Source organism: Centropristis striata, chromosome 3, assembly GCF_030273125.1.
Source record: "Centropristis striata isolate RG_2023a ecotype Rhode Island chromosome 3, C.striata_1.0, whole genome shotgun sequence".
Taxonomy (NCBI): domain Eukaryota; kingdom Metazoa; phylum Chordata; class Actinopteri; order Perciformes; family Serranidae; genus Centropristis; species Centropristis striata.
The window spans coordinates 29,477,337-29,504,977 of NC_081519.1; the positions used below are offsets into that span (position 1 = coordinate 29,477,337).

At 39.5% G+C, this 27,641-nt stretch overlaps 1 protein-coding gene across 4 annotated transcripts in view; it reads left to right on the forward strand.

Annotated features, from left to right (window-relative positions):
- epha8 (eph receptor A8) overlaps positions 1 to 27,641 on the forward strand; it is a 188,916-nt gene that overhangs the window by 43,471 nt on the left and 117,804 nt on the right. For all 4 annotated transcript variants that reach the window (XM_059329522.1, XM_059329523.1, XM_059329524.1 and 1 more), the window contains exon 2: positions 4,173 to 4,237. In XM_059329522.1, coding sequence (XP_059185505.1) covers positions 4,173 to 4,237 — 65 coding nt within the window. The remainder of the gene's footprint in view (positions 1 to 4,172; positions 4,238 to 27,641) is intronic.

Genomic DNA, 27,641 nt, shown 5'->3' on the forward strand with positions numbered 1-27,641 from the left:
TAACACAAAATAACAGACACTTGACAGTAAACAACCAGCAAACTTAGGCAGTGGACACTTTAGCACCTTAACAATCACATGTTCTTTTTGGGAGGTAATGGGAGTTAATGGGAGTTGGCAGTCCGTGGCCTAGAGGTTAGGAATCCGGCCTGTCACCGGTATGAATCCTAGGACCAACAGGTCAAACACAGGGTTAAAATAGTTTTGGATTTTTCATTAGTTTTAGTTTAGAAATTCAGTTAGTTTTAATTAGTTTTAGAGTGAGTTTGCTAGTTTTAGTTTAGTTTTTGAAAATGCTTACTTTTAGTTTTTATTAGTTTTAGTGTTAGTTTTAGTTTTTTGTAATTGGCTATGTGTCGGGTGCGAGATTCAAAGAGGTCCTAATACATTTTTTTTTTTTATTCATCTCAGCCCCAATAAGGTTATTAACTCTTACAGTTCCGGGTGTTTTACATTTTGGTTGGAGTGTGGACATCCCAGTCTCAGTAAACATATCTACCATGTGTTCCTGCATGTTCACTAACCAGCAGCTGTTTAGTTGGAGCTAAATAAATACATTTCATACCAACCAAAAAGGATTATGCAGTGTTTCCCCTACATGTATTCTGGATTTTTCAGCCACCGCAAAAAAAATGTGATTGGTATTATCATGGTTGAATTGAGGACTTTCACTTGCACACAGTGAAAACACAACATCCAAAGTTTACAAAGTGTTGCACCGGCTATCGGGACAATACCAAAGTTTTCTGAAAGCTGAGAAGTTGCTCTTTACAGCCAACATGGTGTCATTACGGTGATTTTACTCGCGCTTCTCCCGAAAGCCCACAAAGCAGGAATACACACACTCAGCGGCGGAGGAATAGAAATTTTAGTTAGTTTTGTAACCACCCAATACAGTTTCAGTTAGTTATATTTTTTCAAAATTATTATTTCAGTGAATGAAAATGTTTTTTCTATTCTAGTTTTCATTATTTTGTAAGTTTTAGTTAACTATAATAATCTTGGTCAAGCACTGAAGTGCCATTGAGCAAGGCACCTAACCCCCCCACTCAGCTCCCAGGGCGCCACAATGTGCTGCCCACTGCTCCTTGCATGGTGTGTTCACTCGTGTGTAAAAAAGGATGGGTTAAATGCAGAGGTTGACTTTTTCCATTGTGGGATTAAATAAAGTAAAATGGGAATGGAAAAGGCTGTTGTGTTCTTCCTTCTACTTCCTATAGTGGTCAAAACGTATTCATGCAGCTGTAAAAGAATCATATAGGCTTGTTGTCCCATTCTGACAGGTACAATTAAAAAGTTAGGCAGAAAGTCAGATGTCAGTCAATCACTTGATTCAGAGAGGAGGTCTGATCAGACAGAAGTAAAAAAAAAAAAAAAAAAAAAAACGCCTGTGGTCCGAGGCCATGTAGATACTTGGGCCTGCTCATCAGTTTTCTGCAGATGCCAGAAGTCACTTGTCAGTTAAACTGTGTGGGTGGTTCTTGTTTAGTAGTTATATTTCTCTATGGGTCCTGTTTTTCTTCCTCTGCTTAGTGATGGTAGTCCTATTAACTATTACAAACAACAAAAAATGATACATATTATAATGTTCCCTTTGCCCTTGAACTAAGAAACAGCTACAATTTTTTTAATAGCATTTCTTGAACTTTTATCTTGCAATGCATTCTAAGTAACCACAGACGGGTGGTGCATAATCTCTTAAAGAGTGCATATCTGAAAACTCATCAGTATGAATAAAAAGTATTCAGATAGGAACTTGACCAGCTGAGGGGGAGGAGGCCAGGCCTTGCAGTTCACTTCCTGCTTCAAGGCAAAATGTTGCATATTGTAGTGTTCACATGAGAGACAGGGAGAGAGCAAGTGTCAGACTGAAAGATGAAGGATGAGAGACAGAGAGCTAAGAAGCGTGAAGTGTTTTGTTAAACTCATTCTAATGTGAGGAACATCACTTAGCTGCTTGACAAGCAGCCTTGGGGCAGAGATCATATTAGCTGGAAGTGAGGAAGACACACACACACACACACCTGCTAGAGCAGTAGATGTGGACATTGCCAGTGGGGAGAATTAGTGCTTCATGAAGTTCTCCATCCATTTTTTCCTCCTCTGTCGATCCCTCTTTCCTGTAAAATTCTGCCACTCAGATCTGAGGTGTGCCCAGACAGAATGTCAAGTGAATTTTAGATTGCATACAAAGTAAACTGTAAAAAGTGTGTGCAAAGAGATGTAATTTTGCTCTAGGCATTGAGAAAAAGAGGCAAGGAGGTGTCGACATCAGGTAAAAATCTTTAAATTAAGTGAAAACGCTGTGCTTATCCTGGGACTTCACAAATATACAGAGAGGAGTTAAAAAAAGAAGAGAGTGGAAGAGAATTTATTGTGAGAGCAGCAGAGGCTGAGCAAGCTAACAAAGTAGCCTACAGACAACAGTCAGTTAGCAAAGTATAGTCAGTGCTTAAGCTGCAAGCTAGCCACAGCTAAAGTCTGTACCACCTGTCTGGGGTGAATGAATAAAAAGAAATAAAGAAACGAATAAAACAGATATTCCAGTGGTTAAATTCAGTAAGTAACAAAAAGCTAAATTGACTTTGTGTTAATCTTTGTGTCTGTTCACCATAGATTTTTTCAGTTGTTGCTAGCTAATGTCTGTACGGGGTCATCCCTATGTTCCCCAGGTCTTATTTTTAGAGAAAAAAGGTCCTACGTTCCCCGCAATCTATCAATCTTTACGGTAGACTCTCAGCATGGCCAGCACCGTCTCATGGCCCACCTTAGCTCAAGCAGCAGCTACTTTCTGGTTACTTTGCAGTTCATTTTTTTTGCTTTTTAAATCTAGAATTCCTCATGTTTGTATATTCCCACCTTTAATCATATTGTCTTGCATCGAGGCTTAGTTTTTTCCTTTTAGGGTTAGGGTTAGGTTATTAAGTCAAACAGCCCATAGGCCTACATAGGCCTATTTGCCATGGAATTTGGCAGTAATGGTGGAAAAAGGGGAACATCGGACCCTTTTTGGGAAAAGTGGGGGAAAAGGGTCCGATGTTCCCCAGTCTCATACAAAGAGGGGAACATAGGACCCGGGACTTCACAATTATTCCAGTGGTTAAATTAAGGCAAGTAACAAACTTGCTAAAATTTGCTTTTTTTACAGACTGACTGTACAGACTACAGACTGACTCTGTTTACTGAAAAACTGTTTTTCATTAATCAGCTCAATCAAATAAGGCTAATGACAAGCTAAGATAATAAAGCTAATTGTTAGTCTTTTTGGACAAGATGTCAGCTTACATATAACCAAATATTACTGTAGGTCTAGGTGATCTTAATATGTTTAATAATACATTCACTATTAATATATATGTATGCCATAAAACAGCAATATTTCAACAAATAAATAATGTATGGTAGAAAACAGTATTTATAAGTGCAGCAATGTCTCAGTATTGATTATTTTGAATATTAATTAATTAGATTTTTTGGCAAGTTGGTAATATTTTGTAAATTGGACACTGAAAACTTGAAAACATGCTGTCTTGTTTTATGGTATTTTTTTCTCCTTTTACCTTTTTACCTTGTTGTCTGTCTCGATTTATAGATAGTGATGCACACACACACACACACACACACACACACACACACACACGAACACACACACACTGTTTCTCTGCACTAAATGTTCTTTTGTTCCCTACTTGAACTGTATTTAAATGTCTTTTTGCTGAACTTTTTAATAAAAAGAGAAAAAGGGAGCCCAACAAAGCAGTGCCTGAGCTGCAGTCTGATCTTTAATCCGCAATTTATTGGATTTTTTACAGTGACCTTTCACCAGTCAGCACTCAGATACTGTACTGTTTTATGCTGGACATTTAACAGTAAATGTTTTGTTTCCTGTTCTATTCTGAGCCTGGACCACTGAGGTCCCGGCTCCAAGGGTGAATAAGGTCAAGGTGACATCACACACTGTGACACCCGGCTCAGAGTTGCCGTGACGACCGTCCCGCCTCATCAGTCACACCTGTCAGACAGGTGTAAGTGTGTATGTGTGTGACTCTGCCGGGTGCCAGTGCACACAGAGGATTGTGATGAAGGACAGGATGGATGGGTGAGGATGGCCAAAAACAATCATTTAAAGTTCCTCACTTACCTCCTCTGTTTTTGTTTTGTTCTCTCTGCAGTGAACCTACTGGACACGACGACCATCACAGGAGACTGGGGTTGGCTAACGTATCCGTCACATGGGGTAAGGACAATATTAATTGAGGATTTTATCACATTTTCACATAACAGAAAAGGAAAGATACACTGTAAAAAGGTGTGTCTAAAAACAAGATAAAAACACTAAATCTGAGGGAAATGATATTGCTGCATGGACAGATAATTCCACTTGTCAATATTTCTTAAATTAAGATTATTAAATCTAGAAATAAGCATGTTGAACGCTTAAAATAAGAAATAACTCTTAAAACAAGATAAATTATGTAACACTCTAAATCTTCAAGGTTTTTTTTATCTCGGTAACAACCATAATTTGCAGTGCACTCTGCTCGGGCCAGTTCATCGCTGCTTACAGCTTTAACTCTATGGAGTCTTGGGCTATTTTGTCAATTTTTGAATCCTTTTCATGTCTTTTCATGTCTTTGTAAATCATTTTGTGTCTTTTTTGATCATTTATGTCTTTTTGTGTCTTTTTTGTGTCTTATTTTGCTCATTTTGTATCTGTTGTTGTAAGGTTAGGGTTAGGGTTTTGCGTCCTCTGTGTTTGTTTGCTCATTCTGTCTTCTCATTTAATGTCTTTTTTGGTCATTTTGTGTCTTTCTTTTAGTAATTTTGTGTCTTTCTTTTAGTAATTTTGTGTCTTTTTTGTCATTTAGTCCAACATAAAATGTGATTTTGAATCTTCTTTTTTTTTTTAACTTTAGAGTTAAATTTACAGTAGGGCTCCATGCTGCTTTGGCGCTTTTGGAGAGGGTTAATTTATCTTGTTTTAAGAGTTAATTTCTTATTTTAAGTGTACAAGATGCTTATTCCTAGATTTAATAATCTTAATTTAAGAAATCTTGTCAAATGAAATTATCTGTCCATGCAGCAAGATAATTCCCCTCAGATTTAGTGTTTTTATCTTGTTTTTAGACACACCTTTTTTGCAGTGTATGTATTCAAAGAGCTTTGAAAACTATTTTAAACAAACTCCTGATGCCAAAATGATGAAGATTACACCTCGTCTCTACCTGGATTCAACGTCTAGTCAGCATCAGCATGTTTTCTAGGTAATCCTTATTCAACTGTATCTCTGTCAAAACCCGACCGCAAGAATTTCCACCACAAAGCGACACCTGTTGCAAAGGTATTCCTATTTTTATCCCATCTGAAGGCATATGAGGCGGTGATTTTCCACCTGTGCTTATTAAATGGGATTCTGCTGTAACGCTGACACCACAGGCTAATTACATGTTCGTCCGTTGCTGCCAGACAGCAACACGCAATGCTCACCTAATTCCAACATCAGCTCAGACATCACTTTCAGCCCCCTCCACATATTGGCAGCAAGGTGCAAATCACAGAGGGGGGGAGCCTGGCCCCCAAGGGGACGGAGAGGAAAGGGAGGTGGAGGGAAGAGGAAAAAAAGATGAAAGAGAGAGAGCGAGGTGACAGCGAGGGCACGGCGTCGCTACATTAGCATATTGTAATGCCACATGATGATGCCTGGGGTGATGAATTAGAGCTCCAGCCGTGATCTTTATAGCAGCGAGATGCCACCATGTCCCCGGCTCCCCCGGCTGTCAGTGAAGTGGTAGAAACATTTAACTCACCTCCGGCCCACACAACAGAAGGCGGTGTGATTGAACGGCGGCCAGGAGGAACAGATGGATTGTCTTTCAAGTCCTGAGAAAAGAGCTGGAAGAATTGGATTAGAGTTTTGAGTGAAATGACTCCTTCTGTGTAAAATCAGCATGAGAAGTGAGTCTCCTCTGTCCTGAAAGGCTTGTGTCATAACATCTAGATTACATAAACTTTGCCTGTGGTGTCTCCTTTAATCGGTTCAATATGCCATAAATATTCACTCCTAACTTGATGAGAGACATATTTTCACTCTGAGCTTCTGCGTGTGAAATGTTTGATTGAATGGATTTTAAGCTGGATCTCAGCTCTATGGCGTTATGGTCAGGTTACATAAGGTAAGCATCTTGTGCCGAATGGTGGAGATCTGAGGAAGAAGTGAAAAAGAGCTGTTTGATGTTTTGTTCTCATCAGACAGTTTTTGTGCTGATGCTCAAGAGACATATTTCTACAGGGGAATAAATGACAAGACTGTTATTTGTAACAGGGAAGTACACTGTAAAAAATGTAGATTTTATGGTGAAAAACTGCTAAACCATGACAGTAAAAGACCGTATAATGATAAATGGGTTAATTCAGTTTCAGTAACAATGAAACATCGTAAATGTTTATATCAGCCAAATCATTATTTTATTTTTTTTACAGTTTAAAAAAAAAATACATTACTCCACTGTAAAATGCACTGGCAATATACTATAATATATATAGATAAGCCATCAGTGTAATTTTTCCATTTATTTTTTGTAAAAATACTATTTCTCACTGTTAAACTAAACACCATATCTCTAACAAAATATACTGTAATATTTAATGGTAAAATCTTCTGCAGCATTTATAAAGTATTTTCTGGTCAATTAAATGGCAGAACAGCTTTTCTTTTGATGGAAAAACTTTTTTTTTTTACGGTAAAATATGGAATAAAATGACAATCTTAAACGTGAAATCAACAGTGCTAATATCTAGCCTACACTAATATTAGAAAAATTGCACCGTATTAGGTGTAAGTTATAAGTTAAATTATTTCCAATTCCTGCTTGATCTACAACTTCAGGTCCTTCGTGGATGTATTTTATGCTTCATAATGCGCCACACATTTTCAATAGGAGACAGATTTGGACTGCAGACAGGCCAGTCTAGTAGCTCCACTTTTTTCCTTCAAAGCCAAGCTGTTGTAACACTTGCAGAATGTGGCTCGGCATTGCATTACAGAAATAAGCAGGGACGTCCCTGGAAAAGACGTTGCCTGGATGGCAGCATATGTTGCTCAAAACCCTGTACATACCTTTCAGCATTAATAATGCCTTCACAGATAAGACAGTTTCCATGATGCATGGGCACTAACATCCCCATACCATCACAGATGCTGGCTTTTGAACTTTGTGCTGGTAACTATCTCGATAGTCCTTTTCCTCTTTAGCCTGAAAGACACAATCATTTCCAAAAACAATTTGAAATGTGGACTTGTTAGACCACAGCACAAGTTCCCGCTTTGAATCAATTAATCACAAATGACCTCTGGCCCAGCAAAGTTGGCAGCACTTCTGGATGTTGTAGATCCGGGTTAGATGTAGGCTTTCATTTTAGATGGAGAGTCTAAACTTGCATTTGTAGATGCAGCAACAAACTTTGTGAACTGACTAAAATTTTCCAAAGTGTTCCCAAGCCAATGTTGTATTATCCTTCATCGTAAAACATAACTACAAAAGTTATGGTGTATATTTACAAAAAACTGAAGTTCATCACTTTGAACATTAAATATATATTGTCTGTGTACAGTTGTCAATTGAATATAAAGTATGCTAAAAAAAAAAAAAGACTGGCAAATGATCCCATTGTGTTTTATTTAAGACAACATTCCACCTTTTTTGGAATCTGGGTTGTTCATGAAATATGAACTGATGTACAGTCAAAGGTTTAGAAGATTTGAATGGTTTCTTAATGTTTCTGAAAACCATACTTCACATGGGAATGCCACATTTTGTCAAATACTTGGACGAAAAGAGTTGGCAAAACATTCGACTTTCAGGTAGCGGTAATACATCATCTTAGCTGCCAATAGGCTAAATATATATTGTATTATGTAAATTCCAACTGTCATGTTTTGGAATGCCTTAGACTGCATTTCATTTTGATGATGGTCTCCATGACCTCACCCCTAGGTTTCTGAAGAGCAAATTTGAAGCTCAATCTTGGTGGTAATGAGTGTTGCCATCTTGCCAGTGCCTGACTACCTCTAACTACTGGCCAATCCAAAAATAGTGTGTGAGTGAGCTGAGGGGACTAAATGAAGCCTGGGTACCACCTGTTGCAGTGCCCACCTGTCACTCAAAGCAGCCATGCCCTTTATTATGCATAACACTAAACCTTAATATAATTAGGTTGCCTGGAAACTGACCGAATGTGCTCTGTCAGATGAATCTGATTACTCTGGCATTCAGACTGATTTCCCGGTGGCCTGGCCCTCACCGGGCTGATCAGCACTTTGATAGGATGACTGATGTCCGGCGCAGCTCACAAAATTCAGATCAAACTGTCAAACTAGGGAACGCTGATCAAATGTGAATCGATATTCTGTTAAAGCATTTTCAGAAACACAATCGGGTGACTAAATATCATATCAAATAAAAATGCACCCCCCTAAAAGTTATGTCATGAAGGGGGAAACTTGACCAAAACCATATTCTTTTTACCAGGCTGTAAACGTATTCTAAAGTTTAAAGTCTAAAGTATCCTTGGGCAAGATACTCAACCCCAAATTGCTCCTGTCGCTGCGTTCATTGGTGTGTGAAAAAATTCCTGATGGTGGCAGGTGGCACAATAGGGCTGTTTCCACTATCGAGCAATACCCGGAATGAGGCGGGTCTCACTCGCCGAAACACCCCTAATTTGAATACGAGCAGTCAGGAGCCGGCTTTTGTCTGGACTTTTTTGGTCCCTGTAGAAGAGCAGGGTCTTTTTTCTCCCCTGAAAACAGCCTGGTTACTGATTGGATAAATCGCTAAGCAGGATGTGACGTAGTACTCCACACAACAACAACACACACCATTTGTAAAAGCTTAGCGACTTAGCGACTTTATTGCTAAATTTAGCGACTTTTCAGACCCCTTTAGCAACTATTTTTCAAAGCGACTGGAGACAAATCCATGCCGCATAGTGGGGGAGCCGCTAACTGCCGTTAGCTCTGTAGCAGTACAGTGTGTATGTGCTGCTGCTACAGGAGGTGTTTACTTAGTGATCTCTGTTTGTTTACAACAAGCACCAGACACTCTGTGCACAGTTAGCGATGTCGTTAATTAACAATCACTATGTTTATGATCAGCGGACATTCTGTGCATAATTAGCCATGCTGCTTTCAGCTGCTGACGTTGTGCACAGTTAGCGACGGTGAAAACCATACGTCACCTCCAGAGTCTCTAAATCCCTCTGGGGGCTAACTTGTAGTGGAGACACACAGAGTGAGAGGACTTTAGAGAGGGTGTGGCCTCAGACTTTCCCAGTGGACACTTTTCCCCCTAGTGGAAACACGGCTCATGTAAGGTAGCCTAGGGAGTAACTCACTTTTGGAGCCAGCCTCAAGTGGCCATTGAAGGAACTACAGGTTCTGGCACTTCCATGTTGGCTTCATTTTTCAACCCCAGAGGAGCTGCTTGAGGAGCACCCATTAAACAAAGTCAGATTCACAGTGAGTGGAAGGTTAGGTTATAGGAAAACTACCCCTTGCTTCTTCCAGTGCTAAACATAAAAATGACACCTCATTATTCATGTTACGTATCTACTCTAGGGCACAGTATGGTATGTCCTATGCACCTCCTAAAAGGGATTAACTAAGTCATGATTTGTATGACTTTTTAAATAATAACATGACTATCATACAAATATTTACAGTTACAGAAACAGTGTAAATATTTCCTAGCAAAGGATTTATTGAGAAAATAAAATGCAAGGCACAAAACACCTTTACGTAAGACACTACAGAACGGTTTTAAGAAAGATTATGGAAAATATGAGCTTGAGAGAAAATGCAAGAAACCGGTCAAATAGCTCTGAGTCGTGTCTGCAAGCTGTCTGAGACCAGCAGCAGTTCTAGCATTCAGTTCATCTGCCATGTATACAGCTTACTGTACACCTCACAACAATACATTACTGCTTGTCGGAGCATTAAGATTGCTTTCATTGTGACCACTGACAGCTATAGTGTGTATTTTGACAGTCATTTATCTGGGTACATAGTGTTTGTTAGAGAGAGCTCAGCCTGTGCAGTCTGAAGAAACTGCTGTCCTCCATGTGGGAGGTTTGATTTACTCGGAGCAGTAAGTGCCACTGTAGACTGGGTATGTTTTGAGCTTGATAATGATGCATTCTAAATGATTCTCAGCAAAGCTATCAGAGCAGTAGCAGCACTTTTTGCTGTGGGTCTGCTTCTGCTTTCAGTTTGTTCAGCCACTCTGACTGGAAACCAGAAGAGTACCAATGTTTGAACCCCCTTGTTTGCACTGCTAAAAAAACACTTTTCTGTAAAGTTTCACTTAAAGCAGCGATGAACCTGAAAGTAGCCAATGCATAGCTGTATACAACTGTCTATCACAAACAATTTATGTTTGCTGGGATAATGCAAAAGACGCTTGAGAATAGGATCAGATTTTTTCAGAAAACCATAAGATTGCGGGCAGAAAAAACAAACCAATGGGATGAAATAAGCTAAAAATGGGACGAGGTTAACTGCAGAGTTCTGTGATAATTTTTTACCACCTTACACATTATACAAGACTGTCCTCCAAAAAACGACACCGTAAATTGTTTGTACAGCAGTATTATTCCCCATATTTTCACCTATTGTTAGGTGTGTGCACTAGTGGCTGAAGTAATTGAGACGAAGGCCAAGGCGGAAATTAGGTAGTTTAAATGTAATAAATGAGCATGAATGACAAGGTCCATTTAGGGTTGGTGGTTCAGACAAACGCAGGGAGGTGAGTGTTCATGAGCACAGTGAAACCATAAAGTCAGCATTGTTATTTTAACTTTGTGTTTCATATTTTTATTGATGTGTATACAAAAACAACAGAGGGACATACCTATATCAGGGTACATTCATTTGGTGTCTACATTACATGTTGTATACACCCTTAGACATTAGATTTGTATAATTTTAAGAACAAACAACAGTCACATAAAATGAAACCAAATAAACTCTAGAATATTTAGATATTTAGACATAGTCCGTATAAAATGATTTAACTGACCACATAAACATAACAGATGAAATACATAAATAATAGTCAAAGAGAGAGGGGAAAGAGGAGGAAAAGAGAAAAAAAGAAAGAAAAGAAAATTAAAAGAAAAGAAAGGAGTGTGTGTGTGAGAGGGGGTTGCATGGTCACAAAAACGTCCATAAATGGTCAATTTGCTCAAGTTTCCCCTTCTTGAATATCTAATTTTCTCTACTTTTAAAAAGGCATACCTGTGTCACATTGTCCATCCTGTTTAACATTATGTTTTATGTTACTTACATAACAACTGTAACAACCTCACATCCAGCAGTAGTTATTTTACACTAAATTCTTTTTTCCTTAGCCATAACCATGTAGTTTTGTTTCATAAAACCTAATCAAAATGTGACCATTTAACAACATTAACCATGTTTAAAGTGGTGACCGTTATGTTTAGGAATGAGAATTTGTGGCGTCATTTCTAGTCATCCATCCATTATTAAAGTAAAAATATTACTGAGTGCAGCTTTTACTTTGGCTGAAAAGGAAAGGATCTCTTCTTGGCCTGTGTACAAAGGAGGAATGATTACTGCAACCAGTAAGTCTCTTAACTTTGACTATTGAGTTAGGATTCTGACTTGAAAACATTTGAACCTTTTCTTCAACTAAGGCTACGTTTACATGATGAAGGTCTAAACAGAGGACGCAAAAGTGGCGTCACGTCTTCACTTTTTATTCTGCGTTTAGACAAGCGTTTTCAGGAGGAAATCTGCTGCATACGGTGACGCAAAAGTGTGTGAATGTGATTGGGTATGCATGCAAGGCGGCATCACTTAAAGCGATAAGAGCATGTTTGGGCATGTGGAAGTTTTCACGCCACACATTTTAATCAGCTACTCCTTCCACAAAGTTCTCCACCATCCACTAGATCTCCCAGGTCTCGTCCAAAGCCGTCTGGCTCGCCTCCCACCAATTGGTGCATCCAAAATGTGATAGAGGTAATTACAGATCCTTCTCTGTTCACTAATACTATCTGTACATATCCTGTACATTTGGTGGAAAGAAGTTTATTAGAGCTGCCAGAGCAGCTTGAAGGTCCGACTCATGGAAATAATCCCACATGTTTCTTTATTTCCCTGTACTGGCACATGTATGTGACGTAAACATGTACGTGACGTGAGCAGATCTGAGCAGAGTTTTGTGTCTTGTCAGTGTAGACGGACACGCTACGGCGGAGCGTATTACAGTTTTACACTTTGGAGGGTGGTTTCATATTTTTGCGTTTTTAAGCCCCAAAAACGCCGTCACCGTCTAAACGAAAGGCACTTCCCATAAAATATTTTGTTGTTTTTACCTGCAAGCGTCCTTGTGTAGACGGGGCCTTAGACACTATTTACAACGTGGCTGATATGCAAAGTGCCTCAGACGGTATATCTGTGTGTGTGTGTGTGTGTGTGTTTGAGGACGAGAGAGAAAAACATTGCTGAGACCTCCGGGGCTCTTTGATAAATGGATGTTTTGACAGTTTCTAACTCTCTCACACTATCACTCTTACACACTTACACAGACACATTCACACATACAGTACACATATAAGGTCATTTTTTGCCATCCTGACAGTTTACAGTGTTATGAATGTGCCATGCTAGCAGCATCAGTTTTTCAGCTGCCCTCTTCTGCGGGCAGCAGCAGCAGCTCTTTGATGGTCTTAGGTCGAGAAAATGCAGCTGCAGTGGGAAGGAGATTTCTGTTGCCTGATGATTATGTCACGCAAAGCTGTTATGGTTGGGAGCTGAGAGTGACTTTTGTATGTACAGTCACACCATGTTTGATCCAAAAAGCGGGTGAGAAGTTTGGATTTTGCAATATCATGTGAAATCTATTGTTAGGCAACAAAAACATCTGGCTCTGCTGTTATCCTGCAGGTTCAATAATGTTATTTTTACATTGAAATGTTGTTCTGGAGGGGACCCATATGTCACTGTGAGTGAGCGAGTAAGGCAAAGGTGAGAGGGAGAGAGAAGGAGAAATAGATAGAGAGGTTGCCCACAGGGAATACAAGAGGAATAAGTGTCAGGTCCACGCTGGAGGAAGATGGATTAAAAATGTCAGTGTGTAGTTTCCTGAATGGGAAGTCATTTCCAGACAGAGGGACAGGGGTCTGGGACAGAGAGTTCCTCTCTGCAGCTCAGACAAATATTTATTTATTCATTGTACTTCTTGCCAGATGAATTCCCTTTGCATTTAGGCAAACAACACAATGGCCCTCATTTATCAAACAAGCGTACGACAGAAAGTGAGCGTAAAGTGGGCGTACGATCGTTTCTACGCAAGGCTCAGCATTTATCAATGTGGACGTGAGCGGAGGGTACGATCAGATCTCAGTCTGCTCTCAGCTCGTGTACGCAAATTAGAGTCAGCGTGAATTCCATATGTATGAGTCTGAGAATTGATCTTAGACTATTGTATCGATGCCTGGAGCTGATAAAACTCTGAGGTGTTTTGATTTTTAATAGTGACAAAGCAAAACATGTTTAGGCTACATCATTTATCATTAAAACATAATCCAAAAATAAATACATCCTGCGATTGTGAAATTCTTTAAACAGAATACCAGCTGAGGATATTAAATGTTGTTGTCTTCTGTTATTTACCATTATTATTATTATTATTATCCTGCTGGACACCGGCGCGTTAGCGTCTCCTTCAGCATCGGTTCTGCCCGAATAGAAACATTTCCAATCAGCCACACGCGCCTCTGACTGGGACATCATTATTAGTAAATGTAAAGAGGTGAATAATATATCTCGACCATAATAATAGTAATATTTGGATATTATATAGATTATTAGGCTTTATATATCACAATGTATGAATTAATTACTCCAACCTCGCCGGGAGTTTAAGGGTCTGCTACTCTGCTGACAGCACCACTGATTTCCTTCTTTTTCACTTTTTATGCTGCCAAACAAAACTAGTTTGTTGTGTTGCAGCTGTTGGACGTCAGCGTTTCACTTTCTGACTGAGAAATTCCTCTTCTTTTGGATTAAAACTTACTTTAAAACATTGTTTACCTCCTTCAACCAAAAAGCTGTGAAAACTTCTAAGTCCGTGCTCCAAATGTAAAATATTTAGTGAACTTGTTTGAGTTTATAACTATAAGTACTTTTATTTCATAAACCTCTGTCGCTGTGTATTTCTTTAATACGTCTATATTGCCCCTATTGTTATTTGTAACGGTGCACTTTGCTAATAAAGTTGACTTTAGGGGGAAAAAATCCTCTTTTTGGTCGTATTGCATCCTTTGGTGTCGTAAACTCTGAAGGCGAGTCATCTGAATCGGGTATATATTATATATATATTATATATATTAGGGCGTGGTATTTAGATGACACTTGTTTCAAGCCGCCACATTTATCAACAGCCGATCATTCTTACACTGTGATTGAAGAGATACAATCGCTTGATAAATCCCATGTGAAACCTGTCGTAAGACGAAATATACACTCGGATCTGTGCTCGTTTCTACGCTCGTTTGATAAATGAGGGCCTATGTGTTTTAGCTGCACTTATCAATATGTATATCTAAGAAGTGCTCAAATCACTAATATGAAAGAGGTCACCAATTGTGATTAAGCCAATTATTCCCATCACACTATGCAGCTCAGTGGATTTTTGTTAGTGTCTTTCAGTTCATTGTTCTGTTCTTTTAGGGCTACAAATATAATGTTTCTAAACTTCAGTGCAGTGTCAGCCCCCGTCAACCTCAATTCTGGACAGCTGTTTTTATCAAAAAAATAACTGTCCAGCAACAAACACTAAGCTTATGCCAATTATTATTATTATTATTATTATTTTTATGTTTATAGTATTTTTTCTTGGAAATAATCATTCATTAGCATCAAACAGCTGTTTTCCACATTTTCGTTTTTCAAACGGTACATTAAAACAAAGAACCACCAAAAACAGACAACCCCCAAAACAAAAAGAGAAACAAATACAATACAATAAAATACATAGTATTATAATAATATACAGGGAGGCAAGAGAGCAGAGAAACAGAAACATTAACAATTATACTAACAATAGCAATACATAAATAAAAACAGAATGCAGAGTGTGCTCGTTAAAAAACCTTGATAAACTTATTGGAGCTAAGATGGAAAAGACAAAGGAAATAAAGGAAACATTTATTGTTATCTTATTGAATCTGGCACCAAAGAAATACCCCATTACAAAATCACTAAAACTAATAAAAACTAAACTAAAACTAAGCATTTTCCAAAAAAACAAACACTAATTAAAACTAGCAAACTCACTCTGAAAACTCATTAATACTAACTAAATTTGAAAACAAAAATTGACAACGGAATTAAAACTAAAACTAATGAAAAATCCCAAACTATTATAACCTTGCACCTGACACTGATGTTTTTAAGGGGAGACCCGTCTGTTGGGATTAATGAGAAGGTCACTAAAGGAAGGAGCAGGCACGTGCACAGATAGATAGATATTTTTGCAAGACATTATTTTATTTTTTCTATTATTTTTCTAGTTTTATATTTTAGTTTTTAAATCTGGCCCATGGCATCAGTTCTCTCATAAAAATGTGTTGTAATGTCCAACAACTGCATTTGAGTTTAATTAGTTGGTGCATGCAAACACCCTGCAGGGCATCATCAACGTCTCTGTAAGTGAGTGAAATGAATGTAGAAATGGCCTTAAACCTCAAAAATAACCTTAAAAATACAGCAAAGCAGAAGTACAGTGTTCCCCTGCTTGTGTTGCATGTGTAAGGTCCTCCAGCACTGCAGTGACAGGGCAGCTGTCACTACACACGACTATTGCTATTTATAGTATTCCTTTCCGCTGATTCATCACATTTCGGCACACCATCATCATGTTAAAATCTCAATCATCATTATTATTAAACAATAGAAGGATAATCTATGATTTATTCATAGTGTGCATGTCGAAACATGCTTTACAAAATGCTCCACAATTCAGGATCAGATAAATTAATCTTCAACAGGAGGTGATGCTCGATTGTAAATAAGTCATGAAATTCATCACTCATGAATAATTAAAATCGAGTTTAGAGATGCACATTTGACATTTTACAGAATAGAGTGTGGACTGCAAAAATATCAGTTAAATCGACCAACCTAGAAACAATGTTGATTTTAAAATGCCAGTTTATGTGTATATAAAAGGCATACATGTGTTATTTGTGGTTTCACATATTTTATACATCTAACCCCAGATGTGATTTGTGGAGAAAAGCCTTTTTCATTCATTCTTGGACTCTGGGAGGAAGTTGGAGTACCCAGGGAGAACCCACACTGACACAGGGAGAACATGCAAACTCCACACGGAAGAGCTGCAGGCGGGAGTCGAACCGGCGACCTTCTTGCTGTGAGGAAAGAGTGCAAAACCACTAGCCCACCGTGTAGCCAGCCTTTTTCATTGTTGTGTAAAATTTTGTTGATTTTGAATGGTTATATATTTCAAAGAGCACTAAAGCATGCACAATGTGACATTGTTTTCTTATTTTTGTAGAATGTAAAAATGTAGAACTCGTGTAGGTTGAAATTTAAAGCAGATAATTAGCCACTGTAATGAAGAGCTAGCAGCAAGAACACACTATAAGTAACCCAAAAGCGTTAGTAACTGGAAACTAAGCAATATGCTCACCATAGCTAATCAGCCAAGCATAAGACAAACAGCCAATCAGGTGCAGCTAGTTTGTTGATTATAGTGGAAGCGCAGTGATGCAGCAGCCGATTCGTGAACAAACCGCATGTGTTACACGTACACTGCAAAAAAGGTGTGTCTAAAAACAAGATAAAAACACTAAATCTGAGGGAAATTATCTTGCTGCATGGACAGATACTTATTTATCTTCCTAAAATAAGAAATTAACTCTTAAAACAAGATAAATTATCTTTTTAACTTGGTAAGAAACAAATAATTGTCAGGTCACTCTGCTCAGGCCAGTTCATCGCTGCTTGCAGCTTTAATTTGTCTTGTTTTAAGAGTTAATTCTTATTTTAAGCGTACAACATGCTTATTTCTAGATTTAATAATCTTAATTTAAGAAATATTGTCAAGTGAAATTATCTGTCCATGCAGCAAGATCATTTCCCTCAGATTTAGTGTTTTTATCTTGTTTTGAGACACACCTTTTTTGCAGTGCACAGTGTAATGTAGCCTGTCTGTCACGTTAGACAGAGAACGTTAACAGCTAGTGAACAGAGTGGAGCATCCAGCTGCAAATGAGTTGGGTATATTTAGTCGGTGGGATCGAAAGCAGAACTAAAAGTAGAGTGATCACAATGTCTTGTGTTCCAAATCACATACTTTTTCGTTTTACTATTAGTACGTACTGCAGCTGCCCTTACAAAGTACATAGTGTTGCATGCAGTCTCCATACAATTCAGAAATAATATTTTATCAGAATAACCTGCTTTAAACTTTGACCCTTTTGCTTTCATATTTATAGCATTCTATAGCCTGAAATGTCGTCAGGCTGTCTGTGCTTTCAGCAGCTCAGTCCATGTGACGTATCTTCTGCTGCACAGAGGATTGTAGCCAGAAAAGAAGGCTGCCATATGGACTGTTTCTTGCATACTAAATAGTATGTAGTGTTTGTATTGGAACACACCTATATATATACACTGCAAGAAACAGGTGTCTAAAAACAAGATAACAACGCTAAATCTTATATATATTATATTGCAAAGTTGAACACTTAAAATAAGAAATGAATTCTTAAAACAAGATAAATTATCTAACACTTCTTAATCTAAGTTTGTTTAACTTGGTAAGAAACACATCATTTGCAGTGTGTATGTATATATATATATATATATATATATATATATATATATAGGTGGAGAGAAACTAACAAATTAATACTAATGTTACTTTGTTTGCGATAGACACAATAGAACACAGAACATCAGTCCATACCTGAAAAAATCATGAAGGAAGTAATCATCATATTAATATATAACAACACTGAACTGAGAGAAAGATAGGGAGGGAAGGAAGCAGAATCTTTTTAGCGATACTACAGCGGGATTAAAATGTTTCCAGGAAAATAGCTGAAGATTGTCAGCTTGCACTTACTGTTCAATCAGTGGTGTGTGTGTGTGTGTGTGTGTGTGTGTGTGTGTGTGGGTTAGGTCTTTATTAGCACCCTAACCTCTCCCTTCATGCGATTCTCGTTTAGATGACATCATGACAGATCACGTCTTCGACTCAAGGGGCTTCTTTCCATCCAATTTATTCAGGCAATGGTTAGGACGCCCGTGGGCTGTCCCAGGAGCAGCTTTCTCTGTTTTTCACTCTCTCTCGCTCTCTCTCCCTCTCTGTCTCCTTCTCTCTCTCTCACACACACACACACACACACTTTCCTTCTCTCACTGTCTCTCGGAGCTTGTCAGATAGGGCAGGAAGACTTCATTATCCTCCAGTCCGATCTATGTTGGCCATGACAGGTTCATCCACCGGCCACCCCACAATCGATACAGCTGACAGTACAGTGTGTGTGTGTGTGTGTAATGATTAACGTGGGCCGTGGAAGCCATGATGTGGATGAGCAAGTGATGAGCTGAAGTGTCAAAACCCCACAGTCTGTTGCCATTACTAAGTATTTCTCCAACTCCCTGTTACTTTCACTTCCTCTGTCACACACACACACACACACACACACACACACACACACACACACACTGAGTACATCTTTTTTGCATATTACTTGCTGTACCCTCTGACAGTGCCTTCCACTGCTGGTTCTTAAAGATGAGTTTTATCTGATGGCTGAAAAGAACAAACCAGGACCTGCAGGCGTTATGCAGATGAGCTACAGTGTAGAACAACTGGAAGGCAATATAGTTTCCCACCAGTTGAAAGTCTTTCAATTTCCTATTTTTTCCATCTGAATTCAAAATAGCAGATTTTTGTAAAATGTATCAAAATCACAACCCAAAGCCGATTAAGCTGACCGAGGCAGCAGCCTATATAGCAAACAAAGTGATGTATTTTCCAGGCCAACCTTGAAGTAGCATCTAAGGCTGCCTCTAACGGTTATTGTCATTATTGATTAATCTGTCGATTATTTAAACGATTAATCGTTTAGTTGTTTGGTCAATAAAATGTTGAAAAACATCAATCAGTATTTCCCAAACCACAAGATGACGTCCTCAAATCTCTTGTTTTGTCCACAAACCAAAGAGATATTCAGTTTACTGTCAAAAAGGGACAAATAAACCAGAAATAAAAGCTGGCCCTCATTTATCAAACGACTGTACGACAGAAAATGAGCGTAAAGTGGGAGTAAGATAATTTCTACGCAAGCCTCGGCATTTATCAATATGGACGTGAGTGGAGGGTATGATCAGATCTCACGGCTGCTCTCAGCTCGTGTACGCAAATTTGAGTCAGCGTGAAGTCCACACGTCTGAGTCGGAGAACTGATCTTAGACTATAGTATCGATGCCTGGAGCTGATAAAACTCTGTGGTGTTTTGATTTTTAATAGTGACAAAGCAAAACATGTTTAGACTACATAATTTATCGTTAAAACATATTCCAAAAATAAATACACCCTGCGATCGTGAAATTCTTTAAACAGAATACTAGCCGAGGATATTTAATGTTGTTGTCTTCTGCTGTTTACTGTTCCAGCTCCGACACCGGAGTGTCAGCGTCTCCTTCACCAGCGGTGCTGCCCGAATAGAAACATTTCCAATCAGCGCTGCCACACACTCCTCTGACTAGGACATCATTATTAGTCAATGTAAAGAGGTGAATAATATATCTCCATCATAATAATAGCAATATTCAGATATTATATAGATTATTAGGCTTTATATATCACGATGTAATTACTCAAACCTCACCAGGAATTTAATGGTCCGCTACTTTGCTGACAGCACCACTGATTTCCTTCTTTTTCACTTTTTTTGCTGCCATACAAAACTAGTTTGTTGTTTCACTTTTTGACTGAGAAATTCAAGGTAATAAATCAAGTGAGAATTTTTCTCATTTTGCATTGAAATGAATGGACAGATTTTTTTTAGCAGCCAAACTTAGCGCCCCCTGCTGGAATTTTGGGTAGAATGCAGCTTAAGGCACTTCCTGGTTTGCCTCCATGCTCAGACCTGAAGGTTGCCGTCTGGTATTTACTATCATATTTTATGTCGTACAACAGAAGTGAACATCTCTTAAGCTTGTGTTAACCACAGAGTTTACTTCAGGCATCTAACCAAAAAAACATTCAAAAATCCTCATTGAGTTTGAGAGGACAGACCCCATGGCACTTACTTACTTCCGGGTTTATGAACTCCAGTGGTGCCCTATAGGGGCCCGCCATAGGGTCTGTCCCTCGGTTGGCTAGACACCAGCTCTGAGTGGAGCAAGCTGAACTGCAATTATCCTGTTCTCATTCAGACCTGTCCTCTCACACCTCAATACCTCAATGTTTGGCAGTTACCATTTTCAATGTACAGTGAAATACAATACGCTGAAGATAATTTAATTATTGATTCCAAGTAGTTGAATTTAGTCGAGTGGATCTGTATGGCTGATGAGATTTGCTATTTTATTCACACATCCCTACATTTTCTTCCACTTATTTGGGGCCGGGTCGCAGGGGCAGCAGGTTTTATCTAAATGACCCTCTCCCCAGCAACATTTCCCCCCCTGAGGGGATCCCAGGCCAGATGAGATATAGTCTCTTCAATGTGTTCTGGATCCACCTCAGGGCCTCTTACCAGTTGGACATGCCTGGAAAAAACCTCTAACCAGGGCAGCCTTGGGGCATCCTGAACATACAGTCAGTATGAGCAATATTTCTATTTTTGCAATTCATCACATGACTCCCTGTACATGAAAGATGTTACTTGTAATCCTTAACGCACAGGAAGTTATTACCCAACCCTGCACTACCTGTCCGCTGCTGGAGATGCAACCACATGAAAAATTTAACTCACAAACACACGTACAAAAAAAGGTATCATATGCTACTATGTTTTAATTGCATTTATCAAAGCCCACAACAAGCTTGCATATGTTGTGGCATTTTACCATAGACTGTATTTAAATAATGGACGCAGTCACCGTGACGTCACCCATTGGTTTGTGGCCCGTTGGAAGCATCGAATTCAGCGTTACACTTGTCACCATCTTGTGTCGCCATCTTGTTTCCGATACGGGGAGCAGACCATATCTGGACTGTGGAGGAGCGAGAGGGATCTGATCACTGACTACAGCCTCTCTACACCTCAACCTGACTGAGAGAAGCTGCTGCTAATGTATGTTAGCATTAACTGGAGCATTAACTGGGATGTTAGTATTGGCTAGCAAAAAACCAAAACAAAATGAATGGACCGATTTTTTTTGCAGCCAAACTTAGCGCCCCCTGCTGGAATTTTCGATAGAATGCAGCTTAAGGCACTTCCTGGTTTGCCTCCCTGCTCAGACACGGAGGTTGCCGCCTGCATTTTACTCAAGTCCTTTAAACATACGACCATATGCTATTTGTTCCCGTTGCCATCGGATTGCCAAGGGGTTATAATACAGTAACTGCACCTTACTTAATTTTAGTATAATTTTTACCTGAGAATCTAATATTTTGCATTTCTGAAAGCATGGCATCGCTGTGTTCACATTAAAGACAGATTACAGACAGTGATTTTTGCACGTCTGTTATCTGTCTGTTATTATGTCTGTTCACCAGGTTCTTCCTCAAAACACATCACTGAATTAATTTGTTTCTTTTTTCGGCAATAAAAGATAGTTGGGGGGCTTACAGAAGCCTCTGGGTCCCGAACCACATTAATCTGGCTCTGGTCACATCCCACTATGATATCCCATTTTTGAATTACTTTTTTTTACTGTAGTAATTTGTCAGTTTACATGATAAATGACAGGATCCAGATGTGTGAGTATTGACTTTAACCATCAACACTGATTGTTTTTCTTATCATTTCACAGGAAAAGAAACTGTCTAATTCATATCTTATATAGTGTAGAGGATGTAATTTAAAGTTTTGGGTGTGAAAGAGAAACGTCATACAACAGTTGGTAACAAAGCGATGAAACGAGACACTGTCATACATACAGAGCAGTGTCTCTGACATTTTTTTTTAACTTAATTTATTAGAAAGGGAGTTGAAAAGAAACAAAAAAATATATTTTTTTCGAACTGTTAATTGATTAGTTTAATGATTTCAGCTCATTTAACTTAATCATAAGAATGATAATAAGTCATATATTGTGAGTCTTAAAGGCTCATATTTAGGCCACGTTTACACATAGCAGTGTATTTAGAGAAAAGAATACCCCCCCTTTTCAAAAATAACATTGTGCACATAACATCGTTTTCAGAAAAGTTGTCATTTACATTAACCCGCATAAATACGCTGTCGAGCGCCATTATAACTATGCCAAACCTATTATATGGGCGGCAGTGTAGGGAGAAGGATAAAGCAATGCAAGCCAATCAGAATCCTCAGAATCAACAACAACGAATAACACGAGCGACTTCCTGTTCCTTTCAAAACAACTAAAATGGCGCAAGGTTCGTTCGTGTGGACAGACAGCGAAGTTGAATTACTCCTTAATGTTGCTTTAGCCAAACAAACTGTAAACATAGGGCGATCAAACGACATGAAGCATTTCCTGGTGCATAGAATGAGCGTGAGAACTTAGAACCCCGTTTCTCCCAGTTGACACGACAACACATAACCCGAGTTTTCCAAGTTCTCCGAAGTCTCTCGGAGTTTTTAGAAATAATCGTTTTCTGTGATAAAAACAGGGTTTTTTTGTGTAAATAAGAGGCCAAACCGCATGCAAATATTTGCAGTTTCCATTCGTGTAAACGGGGCCTTAGTATTTTCATTCTCTGATTCAAGTGATGACATTATGGAGAAATTTGTTCGGAAAAAACAGTTTTGAAGCTCTTTCGGTGCTTCTCTGCTGCTATCAGCACCGCTATCGCCCAGGTCTGATTAAATACTTTCTTAACACACCTTCAGCTAGTCCTTGAACTTCTGTTGCTCTCCCTATGACTGTCCGCTGTGGTGTAATTGGCCATACTCTCCCCCATGAGACATGGGCATGGCCAGCACAGCACAGCTGCTGCTGGCTGATGGTGGAGCTTATAGACCTCTGCAGCTGCTCTGTGGAACTGTCTCGCTTAATAAACACTCCAGGTGAAGGCAAAGACGTGCTGCAGGAGCTGGACCACTGGAGGGGCTAGATGTGTATTTGTAAGACCAGCAGAGGAGTGTGTGTGTGTGTGTGTGTGTGTGTGTGTGTGTGTGGTAGATGGAGATGGGCCATCTTGAAAGGAAGCTGAAGCCAGCATGATCCAGGTTTGGATTTCCTGATCAGCGCTTCAGTCCTCAGAGGGGAAACTGCCCAGGTGTTTGAATGAGAGATTTGAGGCAGACAGACCCCCTCAGCCTCCACGGGGTTTGACAGACAGTTCTATTCTGCTGTCGGCTTTAACAGGCGCAGCAGGGATGATCTGCTTGGAATGAAATGACCTAAAAATGGCCTCAAGTGTGGAGTCATCTCCCTCGCTTGGAGTTTCTTGGAGGGTTGTAGAGTCCTGTTGGCTGAGCAACACCTGATTAATTTCAGAATGGTCATCATGCACTTGCATGGATGCAACCATATGAAAATATAACTCACACACACATACAAAAGAAGGTAGCATATGCTACAATGTTTTTAATGGCACTCTGGAGCCATGATCAAAGCTTGCATATGTTGTTCGCCATTTTATTCATGCCGTTACCATTGTGAAATGGTTGCAGTTTGGGTAGGTTTAGACAGCATAACTACTTGCTTTATGTTTGAAAAAAGTTCACTGTTTGATGTAGCAAAAAAAAAAAAAACAGTAAAATAAATGGACTGTGAGCTGATGTAGTTATGTACGTGACATAAAGCGTGACGTAAAGTGGGATACAGATGTGCATAGGTATCCCTAATTTACGTAACTTCAAATATCACTGTTGACTCTTGGTTTCAAACGAGACACCAACACTGGTCTCCTGGCATACCTGTAAACCGTCCCGTTTGGCCGGGAAAGTCCCACATTTTATCCTTCTTTCCCGCCGTCCTCCCGTTTTAGTATTTTCCAGTAAATCTCCCGTATTTTAACTGGGCCCGGGCGGAGTAAAAAAAAACAAAAATATTCCCAGTCTGAGCTCTGTCACTAGCCTCGCGATGACTGCCACCGAACCCGGTGGTAGCTACTACCTACTACTGTAGGTGGCAGCTGTCGTGAGGCGAGTGTGTGATGTCAGATGAGTGACAACCATAGACTCAGGGTTCGTACACTTTAACAGTAGTCAAATCCAAGCATTTTTCAAGGACTTTCAAGGTCCATTTTCAAGCTTTTCCAGTATCTTACACCTGCAAAACAATTGCATGTTTTAGATGAGTATTTGAAAAGGGGGAGATTTCACTGAACCATACCAACAGCGATGTTATTAAACTTTTAGGAGGAACAGTCTTCATTTCAGATAGGCTACTCATTATTTTTACATTGAACATGTGATTATCTATAGTCTATAGATGGATATAGTGAGATTGCAAGAGAAATACAGTAAGAATTTCAAGCATTTACAAGCACTTTATCCAAAATCCAAGCACTTTTTAAACCTTGAAAATACAACATTTAAATTTAAGCATTTTCAAAGTTTTCAAGCACCTGTACGAACCCTGTAGAATGTATGAATAATAGACGTGGTGTGTCTCCGGTTGCACACCTGGTAGAGTGCATATAAATAGAGGCTCAGTCCCGGGTTCGAATCCAGCTCGAAGCACTTTCCCTCTGTCTTCCCCTTTCTCTCTGAAAAGCTATAAAATGCCCAAAAAATATATTTTAAATAAATAATGGACGTAGTCCCCATAACCCATAGGGTTCTGACTAACTGATTAATCCAGGTGTGTCTGATTGTTGTTGTTGTGACAACTGAGGTCAGACACACCTGATTACTGATTAATCATTCATTATCCTTAAATGCTTACCCACACTCGGGTCGCAGGGGGCTGGAGCCGATCTCAGCTGACATTAGGCGAGAGGCGGGGTCACCCTGGTCAGATCTCCAGACTTTCACAGGGCTGATACATAGACACAGACAATCACACTCTCATTCACACCTACGGACAATTTAGAGTCAACAATTAGTGCATGTTTTTGGACTGTGGGAGGAAGCCGGAGTACCCGGTGAGAACCCACGCTGACACGGGGGAGAACATGCAAACTCCACACAGAAGAGCCACAGGCTTGAGGCGAACCGGGGACCCTCTTGCTGTGAGGCCCCTGGATGAATCAGTTTGTCAGGCAGACAGGAAACAAAGGAGCTGGCTGAAGTTCAGGAAGTAGTGCAGCTGTGCATAAAGCCAATTGTAGTTTATAAGTGGTTGACAAGTGGTGATTTTAGCTTTCTTGTACACCTGTCTTAAAATGTAAGGGGTACTGGAGCTTGGTTGGGGTGGTGGGACTGCTCTCGGCGGGCACTGGAAAATTTCCCCTTATTTTCAAATCCAAAACATGACAGGTATGCTCCTAGGTGGTATACTTACTTTTGTCTTTGCTTTAAAACTTTATAACGTCACTCCTGCCTTTTTTTAATTACTACTGCCACAGGAGGCCGCTTCAAAAAATTAAGCCCAAATATGGGTCTTTTTCAATAGCTGTACAGAGGCGTAAAGTGTGCCCCTTGCTTCCGGCGTCCTTGGATATTGTACACTATATTTATTTATTGTTACACTATATTTAAAAAAGTATCCATCATAAATCAAATCATTCAAATCAAATCAAAATTACTTTATTCATCCCAGAGGGTAAAAATTCAGTTAGTCTGCTAGAATCTCTGTTAGAATGAGACAGCCTGATGGCTGTAGGAGAGAAGGATCTTTTGTATCTCTCCGTCCTGCAACAGAGAGAGAGGAGCCGTCCACTGCTGTTTTTTTGGTCCATAAAGGTTTTGTGTAGTGGGTGATCCGGGTATTGAACATACCGGCCTGGAACATGTTGACAGGTCATCTCTCCACCACCTCCTCCAGTGTGTCCAACCTGGCTCCAACCACAGAACCAGCTCTTTAGACTTTAGACTCTTTAGAGTCTTCACCAATATCTCCAGTTCATCAGTCTTGTTGGGCAGAGAGTTGACATTCCCCATGATGACTGACGGCAGAAAAGGCTTATATCTCCATTTACGAGCCTTCACTTTAGCGCCAGCACGGCAACCACGAAAACACCTCTTCAACTCAGCTGGAATAGAATGATGGTGTCCTCCAGACTTGCTCCGTTTCAATGAAAGAAGCTCCTCTCTTGAATAAACTCTTCTCTCCACAGAAGTATCCATCAAAAATATAATAAAAAATACATAAAAACGTAGCAAATTTGTGCAAAAACAGAGAGCTACCAAACTTTTGCTGCTCCTCCATGAAGCGCATTCCGGAAAGAAAAGGTTACATCAGTAATATCATAATATTATATTATATCATTACATTATAGTAATATCATAAAAGTTACAACAGTAATACAGCTGTTTTGTTTAACCACTAATCCTTTGCAGGGTTATACTAGAGCTTGTCCCAGCTCACAATAGGAGTAAGATAAGTGCTCATATGGCTGTTGATGTTGAAGAGCTTGGTCTTTATAACTCTTTATACTGGTCCTAACCTGTTCAATGAGTGGATGTAAATGCATTTATCTCTGTTTGTTGGCAACATTCAGTCTACTGAGCCATCATGCGCTGGTGGAGCAGGTGGATAATATGAAAAAAAAAAAAATCTTTGAAACCAAAATTGAATAGGACATTCCCGCAGAGTGCTGGAGGCCAGGAGAGGTGAACACAGGCCATGGGCAGACACTGATGTTGCTGTCTCTTGTAAATGCTGCCACAGTGCATATTTGGCAGAAAGGCCCACATTAAACACACATTTTTATTAAATGGAAAAAAAATTATTCATTTTTGTCAGGGTATTTTCATCTTTTTGCACACAATTGCCTGTAAAAATTGCACCTCAGAATAGATAGCAATTATACCATCTCCCCCACTGATCCCAGACCAGTGCAATTAACACTCCTATTCCAGAAAGGTTATCGCTGTCAAAGAGCCCACACACAGGCACATGCACACACCCGCACATTCACACATACACATACATAGAGGCAAAGTTATTAAGTCTGTTCTGGTTGTGTGGCTGATAGTATGAGAGGCAGAAAGGTGTTGGGCACAGCCTGATATTTCCAATAAGTTAATATGCAGACCTGTTACTTCATATAGAGCCCAGCATTAGGCCTGAAAATGCCACCAGTGAACACACAAATACACACACTGTATGTTCCACAGCCATCACACCCACCGACTCTCTCTATCTTCATCATCCTCTTTCTATCCCTCCTCCTCTCTCATTCTCTCTCTGTCTATGAGTTCTAAAGAAACCTCCATCAAACATACTAATCTGAAATTAGATCTTTCAAAGAAGACACCAGTCTTCGGCTTTGTCTTTCTTTTGACGGCTCTCCTCCTAAAACGTGTGTGTTGTCTGCAGCTTCTGCATGCTT